The 18,739-nt window shown below is 40.6% G+C and overlaps 1 protein-coding gene across 6 annotated transcripts in view; it reads right to left on the bottom strand.

Annotated features, from left to right (window-relative positions):
- The window catches only part of PHACTR1 (phosphatase and actin regulator 1), a 447,348-nt gene extending 430,366 nt beyond the window's left edge, over nt 1–16,982 (bottom strand). The window contains exons 1-3 of one of the 6 annotated variants that reach the window (XM_048839855.2): nt 16,705–16,982; nt 14,411–14,537; nt 3,253–3,399 (exon numbers count right to left, since the gene is read on the bottom strand). In XM_048839855.2, the coding sequence (XP_048695812.1) occupies nt 3,253–3,399; nt 14,411–14,474 (211 nt within the window). In that variant the 5' untranslated portion in view covers nt 14,475–14,537; nt 16,705–16,982. Of the gene's footprint in view, nt 1–3,252; nt 3,400–14,410; nt 14,538–15,762; nt 15,872–16,704 lie in introns of those variants that run through there. The other 5 variants (XM_048839854.2, XM_048839850.2, XM_048839857.2 and 2 more) reach the window with 5 other exon arrangements.
- Nucleotides 16,983–18,739: the final 1,757 nt, after the last annotated feature.

Consider the following 18,739-nt stretch of genomic DNA (forward strand, 5'->3'; position numbering starts at 1 on the left):
TATTCAAAGTAATTCCTAATAAAGTGTACACAAGGTTTGTTTGCTAAACCTAAAATTCAGCAGACAAGTTCAGAAATACTTTTTGCCACAAACAATTATATGAACCTTAAAAATATACAAACACACCATTCCTTATAAAGGAGAAGTTTTCAAAACCTAACCCTTCACCATACAACGTAATCAGATCTAGTAGAAGTTTAACCATCTTTAAAATAAAAACTGGTTCTTTGGAATACAGGTCCTTCTGAAATGAAGGGCCCTTGGTTTATGCATTCCTGGAAAACAGTCACAAAACCAAAACCAAAAGCTCAACAATCGAGTGGATATCACTGGCATATTTCACTGAGTTAGCTCACTAACTTAAACACTGGTTGCTAAGCAATTTCTTTTTTTTTTTAAACTCAAACTACCCAGTGCCAGATGGATTAATGAAAACATCCACTTGCACTGCTTTAAACAGTTTTATTCTGTTTCTTCACAAATCTTTCCAGTGCTACTTCTTTGAATTATTCCCTTTAAAGGAAGTCCATTCCTGAGAGGTTAGAAATGTAGCTTTAAAACACATAAATTAAAAGGGGAACTAAATGTACTTATCAAATTTTCATAGGAATTACAGAAAAAAGAAAGAAAAAAAAAAAAGAGGACTATAAAGAACAGCATTCTACCTGACTTTCCGGGCCTTGCTGTAGTAAAGACTGCAAGTCCAGCTCAGTGTAGAAATGTGAGGCACTAGGTGACCTGAAGGTACCTTCCTCTCAACTGATAATCTATTTATAACTCCAAGGCATAATGTCACCTGTGACAGTGAAGGCCAACATGGAGTTATTTTCAGCAATCAGGTAACCATGCACAGCATTTTTTCATTTACACCTCATCACTTCCTACACACCACCACTTCCTACCCTCCCCACACCCCTACATCTTGCCTGTTTTCATTTTCAGTTCCTTAAAATCAGTGCTACTCACTGGCATCACTTTCCAACTCCTGCCTTGAAATGTCACCCAGCCAACCTAAAGCTTTATTCAATAATTTTAAAAAAACTAATCATGACCAGAAAGGGATAATCACACTGCGACCAACATAATCAACCAGTCACAGTCAATGGTAACCACAACCTGCATATTACCAGTTAATAAGGGTGTAATTATAGTGAGGACAAAGGGGATGAATCTGTCTCACACCAACTTTCAGACTAGAGGAGAAAACAACTACATGTTTATCACCTTCAATTTGCAACCTGCTGAAGGGGAAGGGAGAGAGACTGCAACATAGCAAGCAGGAGCTCTCAGTCAAACCCTCTTCCCGCAGTGAGCTGTTGAATTGAGGGGCTCAGCTGAAGAAGGGAGTTGCATTGTAGGACCCTGCCAGTAGGGTCACTTCAGTGTACCCTGGTGGGAAAGTCAGGAGACTGCAGCTGAGACTCCTCTCTAAAGTTATCTCAATTCCCTCCCTCCTAGGTAAGGGGAGCCTGGCTCGGTATGGAGGAAACTGAGTAACCAACCAGGAGCAGCTGTCTCCTCCTTTCCTCATTTTTGAGGGAAGGTAAAGGGAGGATCATCATGGGCAGGAGACCCTGAGGAGGGGAATGGCCCAATGGAGAGGGGAGGGGAACAGTCCTGGTGGGAAAGGACCTTGAGGATGGCAGGAGTAACATGAAAGGGGATCTGGGAGGGAACAGGCATAATGTTGGAGGGACCTTGAGGACAGAGAGACAGAAAGAAGAGAAGTGAAAAAGGAGCTAGAGGGCAGCTCTGGAGGCAGTGTCTATGTGGCAGGGAGGGGGAAATGACAGATGGAAGCAGAAAAAAGAGGGGTGAATTTGGGGAGCTGGAGGGATGAGAGAAGACCTGGGAAAGGTAGAGCAAATAAAAAGGATGTGACACATTGAGGGGCAGAGAGAGGGAATGTCAGGGTGATTGTGAGAGAACATGGGATCTCATGGGGCAGAGAGAGTGGAAAGGATATAGGTATAAGTTATAGATTAACCTTGGGGACAGAGCCATGGGAGGAAAGACTGGAGAAATTATGAGTGGGAAAACGGGGTCATTTCAGGGAAGGAATGAATGAATTTGGGCAGAAGAGGAGACTAGTGAGAAGTCAGAAGGAAAAGTAGTTTGATAGGGAGGGACAAGAATGATGGGCTATGACAAAGGGAGGAGATACTAGGGGTTGAGGAAAGGAAGGATAGAATGAAGAGTCTGCAGAGAGAGAAATGTAGGGTTGCGGGGAGAGAGTGTATTATTGGAGAGGATAGAAGGAGAATTAGGGGCTTCAGCGGAGAGGAGTGGAAAGGGACAATGAGAGTTTGCAGGGAGAGGGAGGTGAGAAGGGAAATTTGGCAGGAGGGAAATAGGTGTTGGGGACAGGGAAGAGGAAAGTGGGATTTGGGAGTAAAGGGGATTGGAGAACAGATGGGGAAGGAGGAGCATGGTAATAGGAGGAGGAATGTTTGGGGAAAGGAAAGGAAGAAAGAATGAGGGACGTGGAGCTATTTGGTAGAGAAAGAGAGGAGACAGGACTTTTGGGGGGAGAGAGTAGTTTGGGGGCAGAGGACAGGGAGACTAAGTGGTTTGAGGGGCAAAGTGAGAGATTTGGAGGGAGAATAAGGGGCATAGAGGAAAAGGGAAGGGTTTGAGGAAAGGGGGGAATACAGTCTTGGGGGAAAGGAAAGAGAGAATGAAGAGTTTGGGGAAAGAATGAGGCGTGAAAAGAGAGGACATTCTGGAAAGCTAGATGGAGGGAATGTCTGGGGAGAGTTAGGTATCTAGAGTCTTATGGGGGAAGATGGGAGATAAATGAGGAAAGATGTATTAGGGGTGATTGTGGTACTGTGTACGTCTCTTCCCCCCCCCCCCCCAAAAAAAAGAAAAGAAAAAGAACTTTGAGGTGGAAATTACTCCACTGCTTGCTCACTCCATGACAGGAACTGAACGTTGCCACCGCCACGTCTTAGTCCTCCCCTGCTGCCCAGGCATGCTGCCCCCTCCCGCCAGTTCATTTTGTACTGCACCCGTGTCTGACGGCTGGGGAGCGAAGGGAGGGGAGAAATGCTTGTGTGACCGTGGCAGGACATGTCAGGGTTTCACAGCCCTTCAGCAGCGCCCTGCACCCAGCAGACACAAAGAGGCAGAGTGGAGCAGAGCAGCAGCTTGAGGATGGGGAGGGGAGGGGATGGGAAGGGATGAGCACTGGGGCGTGTGTCTATGTGTGTGCACTGTGGGGGATGGACAGGGAGAAGGGGTCGCTCTTACCTCGCCCAAGATTGAAGGAGATCCTGGCCTCTGCGAGGTAAGGGGTGTCACTCTTGGACCTGACTCTCCTGATGGGTCTCCGGTCTATCTCCTCCTCCGAAGATGCCGCCATTAATGTGGGTACGGTGAGCAGGGTCGCCCGGCGAGCTGATGAGGGAGAAAGGAGAGAGAGGTGGGGTGGGAAAGAGGAAGAGGAGGGAGGGAGGGAAGAGGAAGAGGCGCACACACAAGGAGGGGGAGGGGGAGCAGAGGAAGGGGAAAGAGAGGAAAAGAGAGAAAGAGGGAGAGGGAGGGAAAACCCGTTAAGGATCTCTGGACTGGAGCAGCGAGATCGGGAAACGCTGCCCTGCCAGCCCCTCTCCCTGCAGCCCCAGGGCAGGCTGCCCTTGGCTGAGGGGGCAGGGCCAGGGGTCACCCAGCGGGGCTCATGCAGGCGCCGCACAGCGTCCACCCCGCAGCAGGGAGGGCAATGCCCCAGTGCTAAAGTGATCCATTATTGCCAGCAGTTACTGGCTGGGGACTAGACTGGCCAGTGGGGTAGGGAGGGAACCTCAGCACCGCCCCAGTGATTCGGGGCTGGGAGCCTGGTGTGACGGAAGTGTCCGCTTGGGGGAGCGAGGGGGTGCAAGTGTGGGAGAAAGAGACACACACGCATCCCCTCTTCCCTGGGCAAGCGTCCAGGCTGCTGAGGCACGCGGAGGTGGGGATGACAGCACCAGTGCCTGCTGGTACAGCTGAGGAGGCGGTGAAACAGGACAGGCTGTGACTCTAAGGTGACCTTGTCATTACAATTGCTGGAGAGGGACTCGCTTTTCCTTTTAATCAGTTCGTGTTCTGATATTTATGCTCGTTCCATATAATCCCTTTTTTACCAAAAAAAAAAAGAAGAAGAAGAAGAAGAGAGTTTGCTTCTTCCACCCCGTTTCCTATAAGCGGGGAAAGAAAAATCAGCAGTGTGAGGACCAACCACAACATGCACCAGCACCAGCTCCTAGAGTAGCTGAAAACTTTTGACAATATTTCAGGATGTGCAGAGCTCCTTGAAAGTTCTGTGTATAAGGTTAGATTTGGGGAATATCTTACTAAGACCCTCTTCATTGTTGGAAAAGCTGCCACAAGACTAAACTGCTTAACTCCCCAACCCCTATGCATGCATACATTTTCCTTTCTGTGGACAAATACACTGACAAAAGTGGAACCATTTATAGGTAATATATTTTGCAAGTGCCTAAGTGACCTAGGAGCCCCATTTTCATTTATAAAAGTGACTTAGGCCCAGATTCTCAAAGGTATTTGGGTGCCTAACTCCCACTGAAATCAGTGGGAGTTAGGTACCTAAATACATTTTGGGATTTGGGTCTAAGAGCTTGGGATATAGGCTTCTATGTCCTTTTGGCACTTTTGAATATTTTGCTCTGTATCTATAAAGCATAAATGCCCTTAACCTTATTTTTAGAGACGAAAAATGGTTTTGTAGTTAAAGCATTGGACTGGGACTCAGGAGATCTAGGTTTAATTGCCAGTTTTGATGCAGACATTCTCTGTGGCCATAGGCAAATATCTGTGACTCAGTTCTCCAGCTGTAAAATAAAGAGAATACTTCCTGTCTCCTGCCCTTTTTTGTCTTGTCTATTTAAATGGCAGGGGCTGTCTCTTAGACTGTTTAGCACATTGGGTCTCCAATCTCAGTTGGAATCTCTATATGGTACTGTTAAACAAAATAATAATAATAAATGCTAACTTATTATTAAAGATAAACAAAATAGTAGACTATACACATTATTTTCTCACATAAATAGTAAAGGACGAGAAGTATGAAAGGTAAGGGAATTCAGCGAAGTTGAATTGAGTGACAGTAGGTATCCACATGGTTATTATAAAATGTATATTATTGTTTATTGTGTCAGTTCATTCCAATCAACCTGTCTTTCCTCAAAGAAAGTAACTGAACTACTTGTAGGTAGTAAGTTGTTCATTTCTCTAAATTATTTTATTCTGAATTAGTCATCAGTACAACCAAACAAAAACCTACTATCCAGTTATGTTTTAAGTTTCCCCCATCCCTCCCAAAGCAGTGAGGTGGGACAAGGATAGTTTATCCAAATACCAATGTCATAGAACAAGTAGTGCTGTTGAGTTTTCTTCTGTTCCAGTCTTTCCTCTTATGGACCAAAATGCATAGGAATTTTAAATAGAGATGGACATGTACCTGAACTTCAGATCTGAAACTCACTTACTCCTAAATTATTGGGAAGTTTGAGCCTAGACAGAAGTCTGAATCTCTCTTTGTGGTTCAGGCCTACCTATATAATTGGCTGAAAACAGAACCCAAGTCTGAATGCTCCTGAACTTTTGGGAAGTTCAGAGCCAGATGCAAACTTTCACAGCTTATGCCCATCTGTAGTTCTAAAGATTGCTCTTCGTGACAGCAATTCCAAAAGATGTCAGGGTAGCAGTAGCTTTGTGGGCAGCCATTATGACTTTAGCAGGGTTAAATTATTTTAGGACAGTTCCTTTACTCACCCCTGGAAATTCAAACTGTTCTTGTCTGTTACACTTCATGGCAGTAGACGCTATGAATATGCTGAGGCACTCTGCACACTTTTCCATGGTTGTACGGTTAAGTATAGTCAAGAGAGTGTTTTCTTTCTCCTCATATTTGAAATCTGCTCTTAAATCTAATACCTTCATAAATGTTGATACAGAGCTTTAATATTTCTGAGGTGGTTTAGTGGTCTGAGCTGACAATGCTTGCAACCATATTATCTTAGACTGTGATCCTATAGACTCTCACTAGCTAATCAGAGACACGAAGTGAGTGAGATAATATCTTTTATTGGGCCAACTTCTGCTGATGAAAGAGAGACCTTGTGTCTCTAATATCCTGGGACCAACATGGCTAGGACAACACTGGAAATAGCTAATTGGGGACAGCCCTGGTCAGTGTTTGAATCAGAATCCTTAACAAAAAACTATGCTGATATAGGTAGCAGTGCTGGTGATTCTGTAGGTGACAATCTTACTCCTGTTTCTTTAATTAAACATTGTCCTATCAGGTTCTTGGGAACAAGGAGGTACCCTCGTGTGCATATGCATTATGATACAATATTTAATTACATGATCACATATGATTCTTTCCTAAGAACACTGTCTCATTCAGTGCATAGGACAGATCTGTTCTGGGGGTAGAGCAGGGTTGTGCAGAGAAGGAGGCTATTTTTAGTGGAACCTCTGCATCCTTTGATGTTGAATTTCCAAGATGTGTAGCAAATGAGGCAGGGGAAGAGAAAGGATGCTCTCACGGTTAAGGCAGTTGAAAGCTGTTCCAGAGAATTGGATTCTGTCCCTGCCACAGAGGTCCTGTGTGATGCTGGGTAAGTCATTTAACACAAGTTTTCAGAGGTGGTCACTAATTCGGTGTTCCTCATTTTGAGGGTCCCCAATTTGGTACCCCAGAGTCTGATTTGTAGAAGCCCTGAGCACTCAGAGCTGAAATTGAAGTCAGTAGGAGTTGTGCTTTGAAGATACAGAATGCTATATAATGCTGAGCACTCTGAAAAATCAGGTCCCAATGGTTTCAAATTGGGCACTCAAAATTAGTGAATACTTGGATCTTACTCTCCGTGCCTCAGTTTCCAAACTATAAACTGGGGATAATAATGCCCTGCATCTAACAGGGGAGTTGTGAAAATTAATTCATTAATATGTGGGAAGGACTCAGATACTACAGTAATGAGTGCCATAGAAAAGCCCATGAGGATATTAATAATTCTGTCTTCAAAGCAGGGTTTGAATAATATGCAATAAATAAGGCATAGGGCCACATATTAAACAATGAAGAGAACACAAAATATTGAATAGCTGCTCATTAATTGAGCACTGTCCATCCTGTGCACTGATTGTGGATGACGCAGGGGATTGTGTGGAAAAAACAGTATGTGATCGTGTTAATAAAGACTGGTTTCAGAGTAACAGCCGTGTTAGTCTGTATTCGCAAAAAGAAAAGGAGTACTTGTGGCACCTTAGAGACTAACCAATTTATTTGAGCATAAGCTTTCGTGTAGCTGTAGCTCACGAAAGCTTATGCTCAAATAAATTGTTTAGTCTCTAAGGTGCCACAAGTACTCCTTTTCTTTTTAATAAAGACTGTATCATAATGCACACGCACAAGGGAATCAAATTAAGGTTGCACAAGCTAACTCAAGTGCTTGACTTTACAACCTTAATAACATGCTTTTAATGTAGTTTTATTTTATGTAATGCAACTATAGATGCCCATCCAGTGCATTGACCACCTATCCCCAAAATTAAAAATCATAACATACACAGAGGAGTCCCCCAGAAATACATCCTCCTCAGCCCCACTCCTTCCTTAGTAGCCTTAGCAAACAGAATAAAAAGGTTGCTCAGATGATTAACTCTTGTATATATTGAAGGAACTCCAGCTTGAGTGTCTCTGCTGATCTCAGGATATCATAGGGAGAGATGCGATCTCTCATGTAACCAGGTCCAAAATCATTTAGGGATTTATAGGTTACCAACACCTTGAATTCCACATCCATATATATTAGGGGAAATAAGGAGATCACACCCATCTTGTAGTTAAGACCCTGCCTGGCCTGACACTTGGGAAATCTGGGTTCAATTCCTGGTGCTGCCACACACTTCTTATATGACCAAGGCAAGTCATATAATCTATCTGTGCTTCAGTTCCCCATCTATAAAACATGGACAATGATCCTTTTTTTCTCCCACCCTTCCTGTCTTGTCTATTTAGATTTTAAACACTTCAGGTCTGAGATGACTCTTGCTGTATGTATGGACAGAGACTAATACAATGTAATCCCCACTTCCCCTCTTCCATCTTGGTTGGAGGCCCTAGGTGCTACCATATTACAAATGACTAATAATAAAATTGCATTTTTCTACTGGCGGGTTAGTGCTAGGTTTCTATTTGTCTGTCAATCAGCAACTCTCAAATGCCCAATACCTATCAGGTTTAGCCCTGACAGTACGTTACTAACTAAATTTAACAAAAGCTGCTACAGTACATGTTCATTTTACAGAATCATATGGCCTACCACAATAAAACACTGCTCGAAATAGCGCCTATTTCTGATATGGGCCGAGCTGTTTTAAAAAAAATACTTTCCTTTCAAATTTCATGCCAATTTTTAATCTAGCATTTTGATTTTTAAGATCAAAGCATAAGGCAAGAGTTGGAGTATATTTAGTAATTTCAAACATTTAGATTATGATAAAGTAAACATCTGTAGTGGACTGTAAACTGTAGCAGCCAATTAGCAGGAATGAACAGTAATGAGGATGAAAGAAAATTACCCTCTGCACTGGAAATATTGTATTCCGGATCATCGTCATTTTAATTAGAAAAGCATTTTTCATTTGCAAAATAAACATGTAAAAATAGTCATTAAACCAAATTTAGGGCATGACCTTTGGAAAGTGAGTCGAATGATTCCCATTCACTTCAGTGGCAGTTGGATCACATTATTAGAGACCATTGAAAATTTTTATTTTATAGTGAGCATTTTCATCTGGTGAAACACCACACTAAAGAAAAGTTCAACTTAGTGGCCTGAGCCTGCAACTTTGATTTCAGTGGGAGTTGAGGACATTCAGCATCTTCCAGAATCAGACCCTTCATTAAATAACTTCCTGCTGATGCCATCCTTACGGAGCTGAAAGATGGAATCTGTTTGCTGCAGTTAACACACTGAGTGATGGAGGGAGGTGGAAAAATGTGTCCAAAGATGAGTTTGTATTTATTGTAAACAGAATAAGAGTGGGTTTTTCTGCTCACTTGTTTGGAATTCAATTTTTGCCTTGCTAGCTCTAACTACTTGGGTCTGGCACATGTTCACTTTGACTACAGCTGGGTAAATACTGCAAAAATGTTTCCTTGAATATTTATTCAAATTTTTAAATGGTTTGCATCTACCATGTTTCCAGCTCTTCTGTGCAAATTTTTGCAAACAAAATTACTGACAGGAACATTCATGGAAACAATGGCTTTTAATTAAATATTGGAAAATATTCATAGGGAACAAAGTTTTAATTAATAAATGCTAGTAGTTTTCTAAATAAAAATGCCCCTATCTCCAGGATATACATAGTTATAAATTAGATGGACTCTTTCCTCCATGATTTCAAAGCACTTTACATAGTGACATTGGGAAGGGTGGCGGGGACACATTTAAAACTAGATATTGTACATTCATGGTCACTTAAAAGATTAAATTCAGTATGTTAAATTACAATTAGAGCTGGTCAAATCTGTTTTACCAATCTATTTGAACCCACTGATAAATGGCCTTTACAATTTTTTGTTTGCTTTGCAAAATGTTGACCTGTTGAATTTTTCATTTTCCATGAAAAATGCTGTGCCTTTTTGACTTTTTCAAAATTGTAATTAGAAATTATCAAAACCTTATCGGTTGTTTTGTTTACTGAAAACTTGGTGTTTCATGAACACAAAATTTTAATACCTGCTTTGATAACATTTTTGCTATTTTTGGATGCATTTTAGGAATTAAAAACATGCACAAAAAATTTTGTGAAACTGCTTTTTTTCATTTTTAACCAGCTCTAATAATATTTTAAAGCTGAACATTTATTTGCAATACACCTGCCATTCTGATTTCTGTTCCAACAAGACTTCAGGAATCATTACTTGCATAATGCTGTGTCATCTACTAATAGCAGAGGAGCTTGCATGAGTTGTTTTTTTATTTTCTAATATTTTCTCAATGTATTAACATACTTAGCTTGAACCGTGTAGCTTTAACTGTACAGAAAGTGACGTGTTTTTGATGTATATAACTGAAAGAAACTTCAGTGATCTGGAAATAGCCCTAAAGATATGATATTTTGTGTTGAAGTCTTAAGTTTTTGAGGAAAAACAGATTTCTTAGTGCAAATTTTGAATAAGTTGTTCTTTGGGAACATCTATGAATTGATTTTAATTGGGATATAGCTGATGCTGATTGAATGGGATACTTATCTACTACTTATTTTCATTAGGTAAGAATAAGAGCCTATTAACTGTTTGGCTGCACTTAGGCTGCATTTCATCACTGGCATTCTCTCCTCTTGCCACTTTTCCCCCGTGCGTAGAGTTCACAATAGCTGTACATAGCATAGACAGAAGTTTTCTATGTGTTTGGATCCAAGAATTTCTAAAAATAACTTACAAATTAAAGATACAAATTATGAGTATTTTTCTATGGCCACATGCAAGCTGTGTGTTCAATTGGTTACTGATTACATGTCCGTATGGGTTATGGAGAGTGGAATGACTGATTTATTATCTTTTCACTTTAATTTCCTTTTAAAATCAGATTCTGAAGAACAATATGTTAAGGATTAGAGAAATAGGGGGAGGTTAACAGGGGAAGAAAGAGTGAGATCGTGTATGAGCATTAGAAAGGAGCATAATTGGTCATATGTGAGTAATGTTTTACGTACATATGATTCCTGGATAAATATATTCTCATAGTAATAAGTCCTGATTCTATAGTATGCTCCATTTATAGTTTATAATGTAATAACTTAAATAAGACAAAATAATAATAAATAATACCTGTAATAATTTAATTTGTGATCATTATGTATTTAATGACAGATTATGGCCATCACTTTTTGACTTGACCAAAATGCAGTTTAAAAAATATACAAATATGCTTTTTGATTGTATGATTTGAGACAAAATTTTAACATCATGCAATCATTCTAGGTGAATCTGGCAGCAACACCTCTAGTTAAAGTTGTGTCATGTTTTCCATGATAAGGTTCTCTTTTCAGTTTCTTATAACTTTGCCAAACTTTAACTGTTTGAACTAAAATGTTCACACTAGGTGCCTGCTTCAGGTTGTATTTTTTAGGAAAGTTTCAGTTAAAATGGCTTAGCCATTTCCAAGAATGAGGTAAAGGAAAAAATACATTGTTTTGCCCAGGATTAAACCAAAACCATACAACTGTAAAATTGAGAAATTGTAGTGCCTCCATGCTTTGAAGGACAGACTTGAAATTTGGCAAGGGGTACCCAGTGTTGGGAATGTTCTCTTTGCCATTTGTGACAATATGCCCAGACTGGCAAAATTTAGAACCTCTGAAAATCTCACTCATGCTCAGTAGTGGCTTGTTAAAGGCTGGCAGATAAATTCTGTGAGGATTCTGTCTGCACGTGGAATGCTCCATCCCTCAGCTCCTATTGCTGACCAGAATGTGTATGCACCATCCCCACAGAGTGATGGAGCATGCTCCAGCCCAGAGTGGCAAGGGCTGCCCCTGCTATTGCCAGGGACTGCTGTGGCCCCAGTCACCAGAACTGAGAGTGGCGAGATTGTTTCTGCTGTGCTTTCACTGCTCCCCCTACTGGAACTCAGACAGAGAAAAGGCGGAGCAGCAAGCAGCCTCACACAAATAAAGAGGAAAAGTTGGGGGGGGGGGGTGAGGGTTACAAAAGCTGTGGGGAAGAGATCTGACGAGCATGAGGTGGCAGACAGATAACAAGGACAGGAACCCGGGTGGAGGGTGGGGATAGGAGCAGAGGGGAACAAGTGGAATAGAAGTGGAGAGGGAAAGGGACAGGTACCAGTGAGGTGCATAAAAGCAGACGAACAAAGGGACATGAGTCCAGGAAGGAGAATAGGGCAGAGATGCTGGTGGGGAGAGGGCAGAAGGTTCTATAACCACTATACACCAGCACACTCCTGTCAGAACCTGGCATTGAACCCAGGATTCCTGAATCTCACAATGCTGCTACTGTCAGCACATAGCTGTGCAACCCACAGGTGCTTGTCCACAAAGAGGAAGACACCCTATTGCCACTACCCATTCCTTCCTTAACTCAACTGATAGAGGTCTGTGTGGTGTGCCTAAGGTCACCACCCTGCTGATGATCCAGGTGATGATAATTCTTCATGATGGAAGTTCTGGGTTTTGAGTTTGTTTTTTAAAAACTTAGGAAATTACCTACAAAAAAACCTATGTTAAAGAAAAGTTAAGATTTCAAAATCAAGCACCCAGATGCTAAGAAATGTCTGTGCAATCTTAATTTGGCCCTCTTGTGCATATGCATTATGATACACTCTTTTCCACAGAACACTGCCTCATTCAGTGCATAGGATGTTTGTCAGTTGATATGGAAATCTAAGAAAATAAGTCAGGCAAGTTACAGATTTCTGAATTCCGGTTTTCCTTTCTGTGGAGTCATAAGGGGGTCTGTCCTCATACCGATGCGGGATGATATATTATTAATATTATTTCTATCACAATACTTAGGTGTGCATAGCACTTTAGAGATGAAGTAATTAAAAACAAAACAAAACAGACCTCTGCCCCTTGGAGCTTTCAATCTATTTGCGTGGTCTTACTAGGTGTTTAAGGTCCTGAATTACCACTGTTTGATGCAGAAGGCTACAATGGGACAAGGGAAGAGCTGCAGATCTATCTTTAAATGGTTTCCCTACGCATCTTGTATAAGTGGGGTCCAGCTGAAATTCTAGCCCATTGACTGCAATAGCAGCTGCAATTGGCTGTGCGGCGATGCCACACTTAAGTCCCGGGGTGAGGGTGGTGCACATCTGTGCCCTGCATGAATGCTTGGGTTTTGCGGAGGTGGAAAGTGCATTTCACCTTAAAAAACCTGACCTGGTGTGGCATACACTGTTATAGTTTGACTATAAATTTGATTACCAGCTGGACAAAGTCTGTTACAGAAAAACTGGACTTTCTTTTCAAGTGAAAGTGCAGTAAGTGAAAATAAGGCTGAAACTGGATTGAGCTATTAGGACCAGTGGTTCTCAACCTATGGCCTGTGGGCCGCTTGCGGCCCGATCAGCACACAGCTGCGGCCAATGTGACATCCTCAGGACCATACAGGAGTTATATATAGTGTGTGGATGTGGCCCACATAACACAAAGAGAGCAGCATATGTGGCCCACAATGGTAAACACGTTGAGAAACACTGATTTGGGCCTTACATTTACCAACCTCACAGTTTTTATAATGCCTTTAAGTTCTGCTATTAAAATATTATTCCTGAAGATGTTTTTGCCCTCCCTCCCCACTTCCCCCCCCCCCCCCAGTAAATGAGCTTTCTTTAGTATCCTCATTGGATTCCCAAAAATTAGAGATGGTGGAAAAATGGTGATGTTTTTTCACAAAACATTTCAAAGTTTTCATTTTCCCCCATGGATTTCAAAAAGGAACATGTCTTGAGTTATTTGTTTTATTTCCTCCCTCTTCCTTCCCCTTTTACTTTTTTCCTTCTTTCTGTCCCAGCTCCTTTTCCATTTTGCCACTGACAAAGAAAGGGGGAAAAAGATATAAACTAAAATCACCCCCAATTTTTAATTTTAACGTATCATAGAAAATGTGGAAAATTAAGAAAATAAGTTTTTTAATTAAAACGTTTTTGCTATTGAAAAAAAAAGTAAATTTTTCAATTAAAACATCTGTTTGAAAAATTTTACCCAACTCCTGTATCTATTCTATTATCGCTATGCTATTGGGCCCATGTTTTGTAACGGATGTTAATGAACCACTACAAATATGTTGTTTGGAAGTTGTGCAGTGGAACACTTTGTAGTTTTCCTGTATAATTTGTGCTAGTCAGTTAGAGCCTTAGAAATAAGATTATGCATCAAAGTATTAATCTGATAACATTTGGAGCACAGGAAGGAAGGAGGGACTTGCTGGGGGAGGGAAGGGAAGCGCTTGTCACTCCTAAGAAGTGAGTGGAGGGGGCTATTATTTGTGACTCCAAGGGACCAGAGGAAGCCATACACAGCAACTGCACTTGATGCATCTGTACAAGAGGTGTATCACAAATCTCTGCCCTACCTTCCCTGCACTACCTGTTGTGCCAAGGGAGAGATCTCTCATCACCAAACATGTTCTACCCTTTGGTTTCGGCTGCGCTGCCAGCTGCTTTAATGGCTCACTCATAGGCTCAGAGGGAGCAAATCAGCCCACTTACTGTTTCCTAGACTTCTTGTGTGGCTGTTTTGGGGGGAAAGGACTCCCTCTGCTAGCTTCCCCTTCAAAAGTTCACCTACAAGGGGGCAGCCATAATTTGATCCCATATATGTAACACAATTATATTTATGATTTTCTATCTCAAGTTTTTTTTACCTTGAGCTCCTTGACTATATAACATCATTCTGTGAGCAGACTCAACATCCAAAAAATAGTCCATCTTGGAGGAACTTTTTGTTGTCAATAAGTCTTTCTTTTCAAAGTGATGTGATCAGTCAAATTCCTGGGGGGGGGGAAAAACAACTAAAGATCAAACATACAAATATAAATAAAAATCACAGTTTTTTTCTGAGTAAAGAATTCTGCATGCAGTATCTAAAACATTCCATTTTAGCATATCAGAGTGGATCTGAGAAAAGCATTTAAAACCATCATGCATAGAATATTTTTAAACCGCAGATTTTAGTTTCAAAGAATAATTTTTCAAATCCACAGCTTAAGAAAATATGAGGAAAGTAGAAATACCAAACACAAACATGATTCCTAGAATTATCAGTGATATCCCATCCACAACCTCCACCCCTCCACAACATATGCTTGTTTTACCCACCTGATGCATCCTTTCTTAAACTAAGATTGTAAGAACTTTGGGGTAGGGGCCATCTTTTACTTTATGTCTGTATAATGCCTAGCACAACAAGATCCCAACCTGATTAGGGCCTCTAGGCACTACAATAAAACAAATGATAATAATATTTATGTTAAAAACACAAACATTTCACCAGGCAGGACAGAAACAGACTGCACAACAGCAGGTATACCATTCCGCCAAAAGACAAGAAAACCAACTCGTCCCCCCGGCCCCCTTCTTTACATTGACTTAGAGTAGCAGCAGAACTTCACACCATCGGCTTTTAACATGTCTGATAACAGGTATAGTCAGTGCAATGTCAAGCACTCTTAGCATTCATTCTTGGCTGACCTTTTCATTGCAGCATTCTCTTGAACCCATTGATGGTATGTAGTCTATGAGTTAACCTCTCCTCTGACATACAGTGCTTCTTGGATGACACACATTGACATGTGAATTATCATGAACATTTCCCTACCTTCCTGTTGCCTCTTGCATTTTCTTTCACTTCACACAGCAATTATATATATTGTATATTTAAAGTCCAGCAGTTACTGAAAATATATACACTGGCATTTCTTTGCCTCTTTCACAGCATGTATGCTCGATGTATAAGCAGCTATATAAATATCACCAATAACCTTCATTTTTTTAAAAAAGAGATCAATAGTCCTTCCTCTTTCAGAGCATTTCTTTTAGGGTGGTGTGAAAGAATGATCCTCACTTCAAGCAATATTTTGAATTCCAAAGTATAAATCTATTTGTTTGGAACAACATGTGAAATCATTTTCAATTTACAAACCTACACTAGTGAGAGAACTTCTAAAATTCTTCAACATATCACTTCATTGCATCATTCTGAACAAATGATACTTACTGCAAATAACAAGAGCTGCCTGCCAGTGGTGGAAGCTCATGTAGTTTCAGGGAGGGCTTCCTTGATCTTACTAAATGTCCCCAGTGTAAGCAAACAATTTTGATTGTTTGATTGCAACTCTGATGAATAATGCATAACGTCAACTGGACTTCCTTTATCTGATAAAAATGGCCAGGCGATGTTGTTACTTAGCAACAGAAGGTGACACTACTGTCAACTCCCCCACACCCTCCACACTGAAGGAATAAACCCCTGATAAAACTTTCCCAAGGAAAAAAAGAAAAAAACCCCAATCCTATTTCAAGTTCCTTTATTAATCTGGTTTTTGCTCTTATCTTGATCACTTTCCCTTTCAGAAGCTCAGAAAACTTGAACTGTATTATAATGCTCAAATAAATTGGTTAGTCTCTAAGGTGCCACAAGTACTCCTTTTCTTTTTGTGTTATAATGATTAACTGAAGCATTTTGTTTTGTCTAATAATTTACTTTTACTGACCTGGACCCCCTTTCACTGTTTACCACAAGAGTAATGAGACTATGAAGTATTTTACAGTAAATGTAAGATGAATAATAATGTCATAATGAGACTGTTCAGAAATCACTCCTATTTTCTCTGGTGCTGTATGTTGGGTAAGGCTGTTTTGCACAGTTCAGAAAGGCACTAAGTGCATTAAATATTCCAAGGATGCCACAAAAGCCACAGGTTATCCAGAAGCCTTTCTCACTGTGATATTCTTACTTTTTGTATTAATTCACTGTGGAATATGTGCAAAAATCCGATATAATAGTCTCTAGGAATCATCATATTTCTATATAGTATGTAACTTTGTACAAAATACACAATGAAGCTTTTCCCAGTAGATGTACATTGCTAAAGAGTAAAGGCACTATATAAAAGAATTACAAAAAAATAAAAGCTCAGGTTAGCAGATAGGTACTTACCAATATTACTGATCTCTTTCCATCCTACTGGCTTGAAATAGGACTAAGCAATGTAACCAGTCTGTGAGCCAGAGCGAACAGCTTCAAATTGTCACTTCAACCTCAAAATCAAGAGTACAGAGTAGAGAAAGGTGATGGATCTGCTGTTTTATATTATGATGAAATGAAACGTCTTAGTACAGATCTGAGTGGAACTGCTTTTTATATTACATTAGCCTGCTAATTTGAGGAAATTGAAAGGCTTTGTTTTACTGTCTTTTATCTGTTCTCTTTGCTACCCCCTCAATTTAATTTGCATTTAAAATTATTCTTATGGCTTCACTGTTCTTCAAGGTGTGGAGTATTTTCTAATCACGATGAATGTTCAGTATGGTTTTGTGCAATGCCACTTTTATTCTGAGCCAGAAAACATTGTGAGTAATTATAATTGCTAGTTATTTTCTAGAACGAAATAGAGTGGTTGTCTGATGCAGTTTCTGATTTTTCCTCCAAATAGCAGTGCACTGTAGCAAAACTGCTCAGTCAAAGCTTGAATAAAAATATCAAATCAAATGGCACTATTTCATCTCCTGATAGCTTCAATATTCAAATCCATGTACATTGGAAACTAAATATTTTTTCCACTGTCGTCTTTTTAATAATATTATGCTATTTCTGTTTTTGAAATGAACTTACATATTTAGTAGAGATGTTGTAAAATACATTTGTGATTGGTTCCAGTTCATATTGTTTAATCGCCTTGAGGAATCTTCACAAAGTTTGGGGTTCAAATGAAGCCAGGGAACGAAAGGGAAACTGTTAAGTTTCACCTGGTTTTGTCCCAAGAACCTAAGGCAGGACCCCACTCCTTCCAACAAGTCTTGGGACCCTCCTGTTGCTTCTGATCTATGAGAGGAGAAAGGAGTGACTGGTAGACCCTACATTTTCACCCCTCCTCTTCCTGCACTTTAAGGTGGGAGGAAGGTCAGGAAACATGGTCAAGCCTACTCTTCCTATATCCACAGAAATTCCGTTCAAGGAAGCAGGTATAACCTCTGAAACTCATTGCTACAAAATATCACTAATGCTCAGTACAGTACTTGGGATTCAGAAAAGGATTAGACATTTATCTGGCTAATGAGAAGCTCCATTGGCTAGCATAACATTTTCAGGAGGGAAATAAAATGAACTTTAAAATCCCATGAGGGACTAAGCTATCAGGAAAGGAACTAAATGCCAATGCACTCGTCAACAGAGTTGATGATTCAAGTGACAATACTTCTTGTCACTCGCTATGGATGCTACAGGGCATAAGCTAACTTCTAACTGATAGGAGTTAGAAAGTAACTTCCCCGAGGGCAGGTTATTGCATAATTTTCCATTTCATGGTTTCTTACACATTCGTCTCAAGTATCTGCTACTGACCACAGTTGGAGACAAGATCTTGTACTAGCTGGATCACTGGCCAGGTCTGGTATAGCAATTCCCGTATTCCTCATCTGCAGCACGACTCTGAATGTACATGGGCGAGAAGGAAAACGTGGCAAACTCTGCCCCATTCCTGCTTAAGAGTAATATGTTAACACCTCCTCATCAGATTTTAATATGTCTTCCTCCTCCTCCTTCTCATGACTTTCACAAACTTCATTGTCCTTTTCTATATTGAGTGACAAGAAGTATAGTTACTTGATTCATCATCACCTCTGTTGACCAGTACATGGCATTGGGCACCTTTCATGATAGCTTAGTCCTTCTTGGGGTTTTGAAGTTGACTTTAACTTGCAATGCAAAAGTTGTGACAACTGGAAAAAGAACAGTCTGATTTGGAGTTGGGCAGCAGCAGGGAAGATAATGGTACCTATCTGTAGCTAATACATCTATCTAGATTATTATATGGCACCTATCATTCTAGGAGAATCCTCATCTGCCCCGTTAGGCAGCTTTGGAGCCCTGAGCTATAGCATGGGCCAAGATCTGGCCCTCAGTTTAGAGAGATATACCTCTCTGCACTAAGAGGGGGAAAAAGTTATCTCTAGCTCAGCTGAAAGGCTTGCAG

This window comes from Caretta caretta, chromosome 2, assembly GCF_965140235.1.
Source record: "Caretta caretta isolate rCarCar2 chromosome 2, rCarCar1.hap1, whole genome shotgun sequence".
Taxonomy (NCBI): domain Eukaryota; kingdom Metazoa; phylum Chordata; order Testudines; family Cheloniidae; genus Caretta; species Caretta caretta.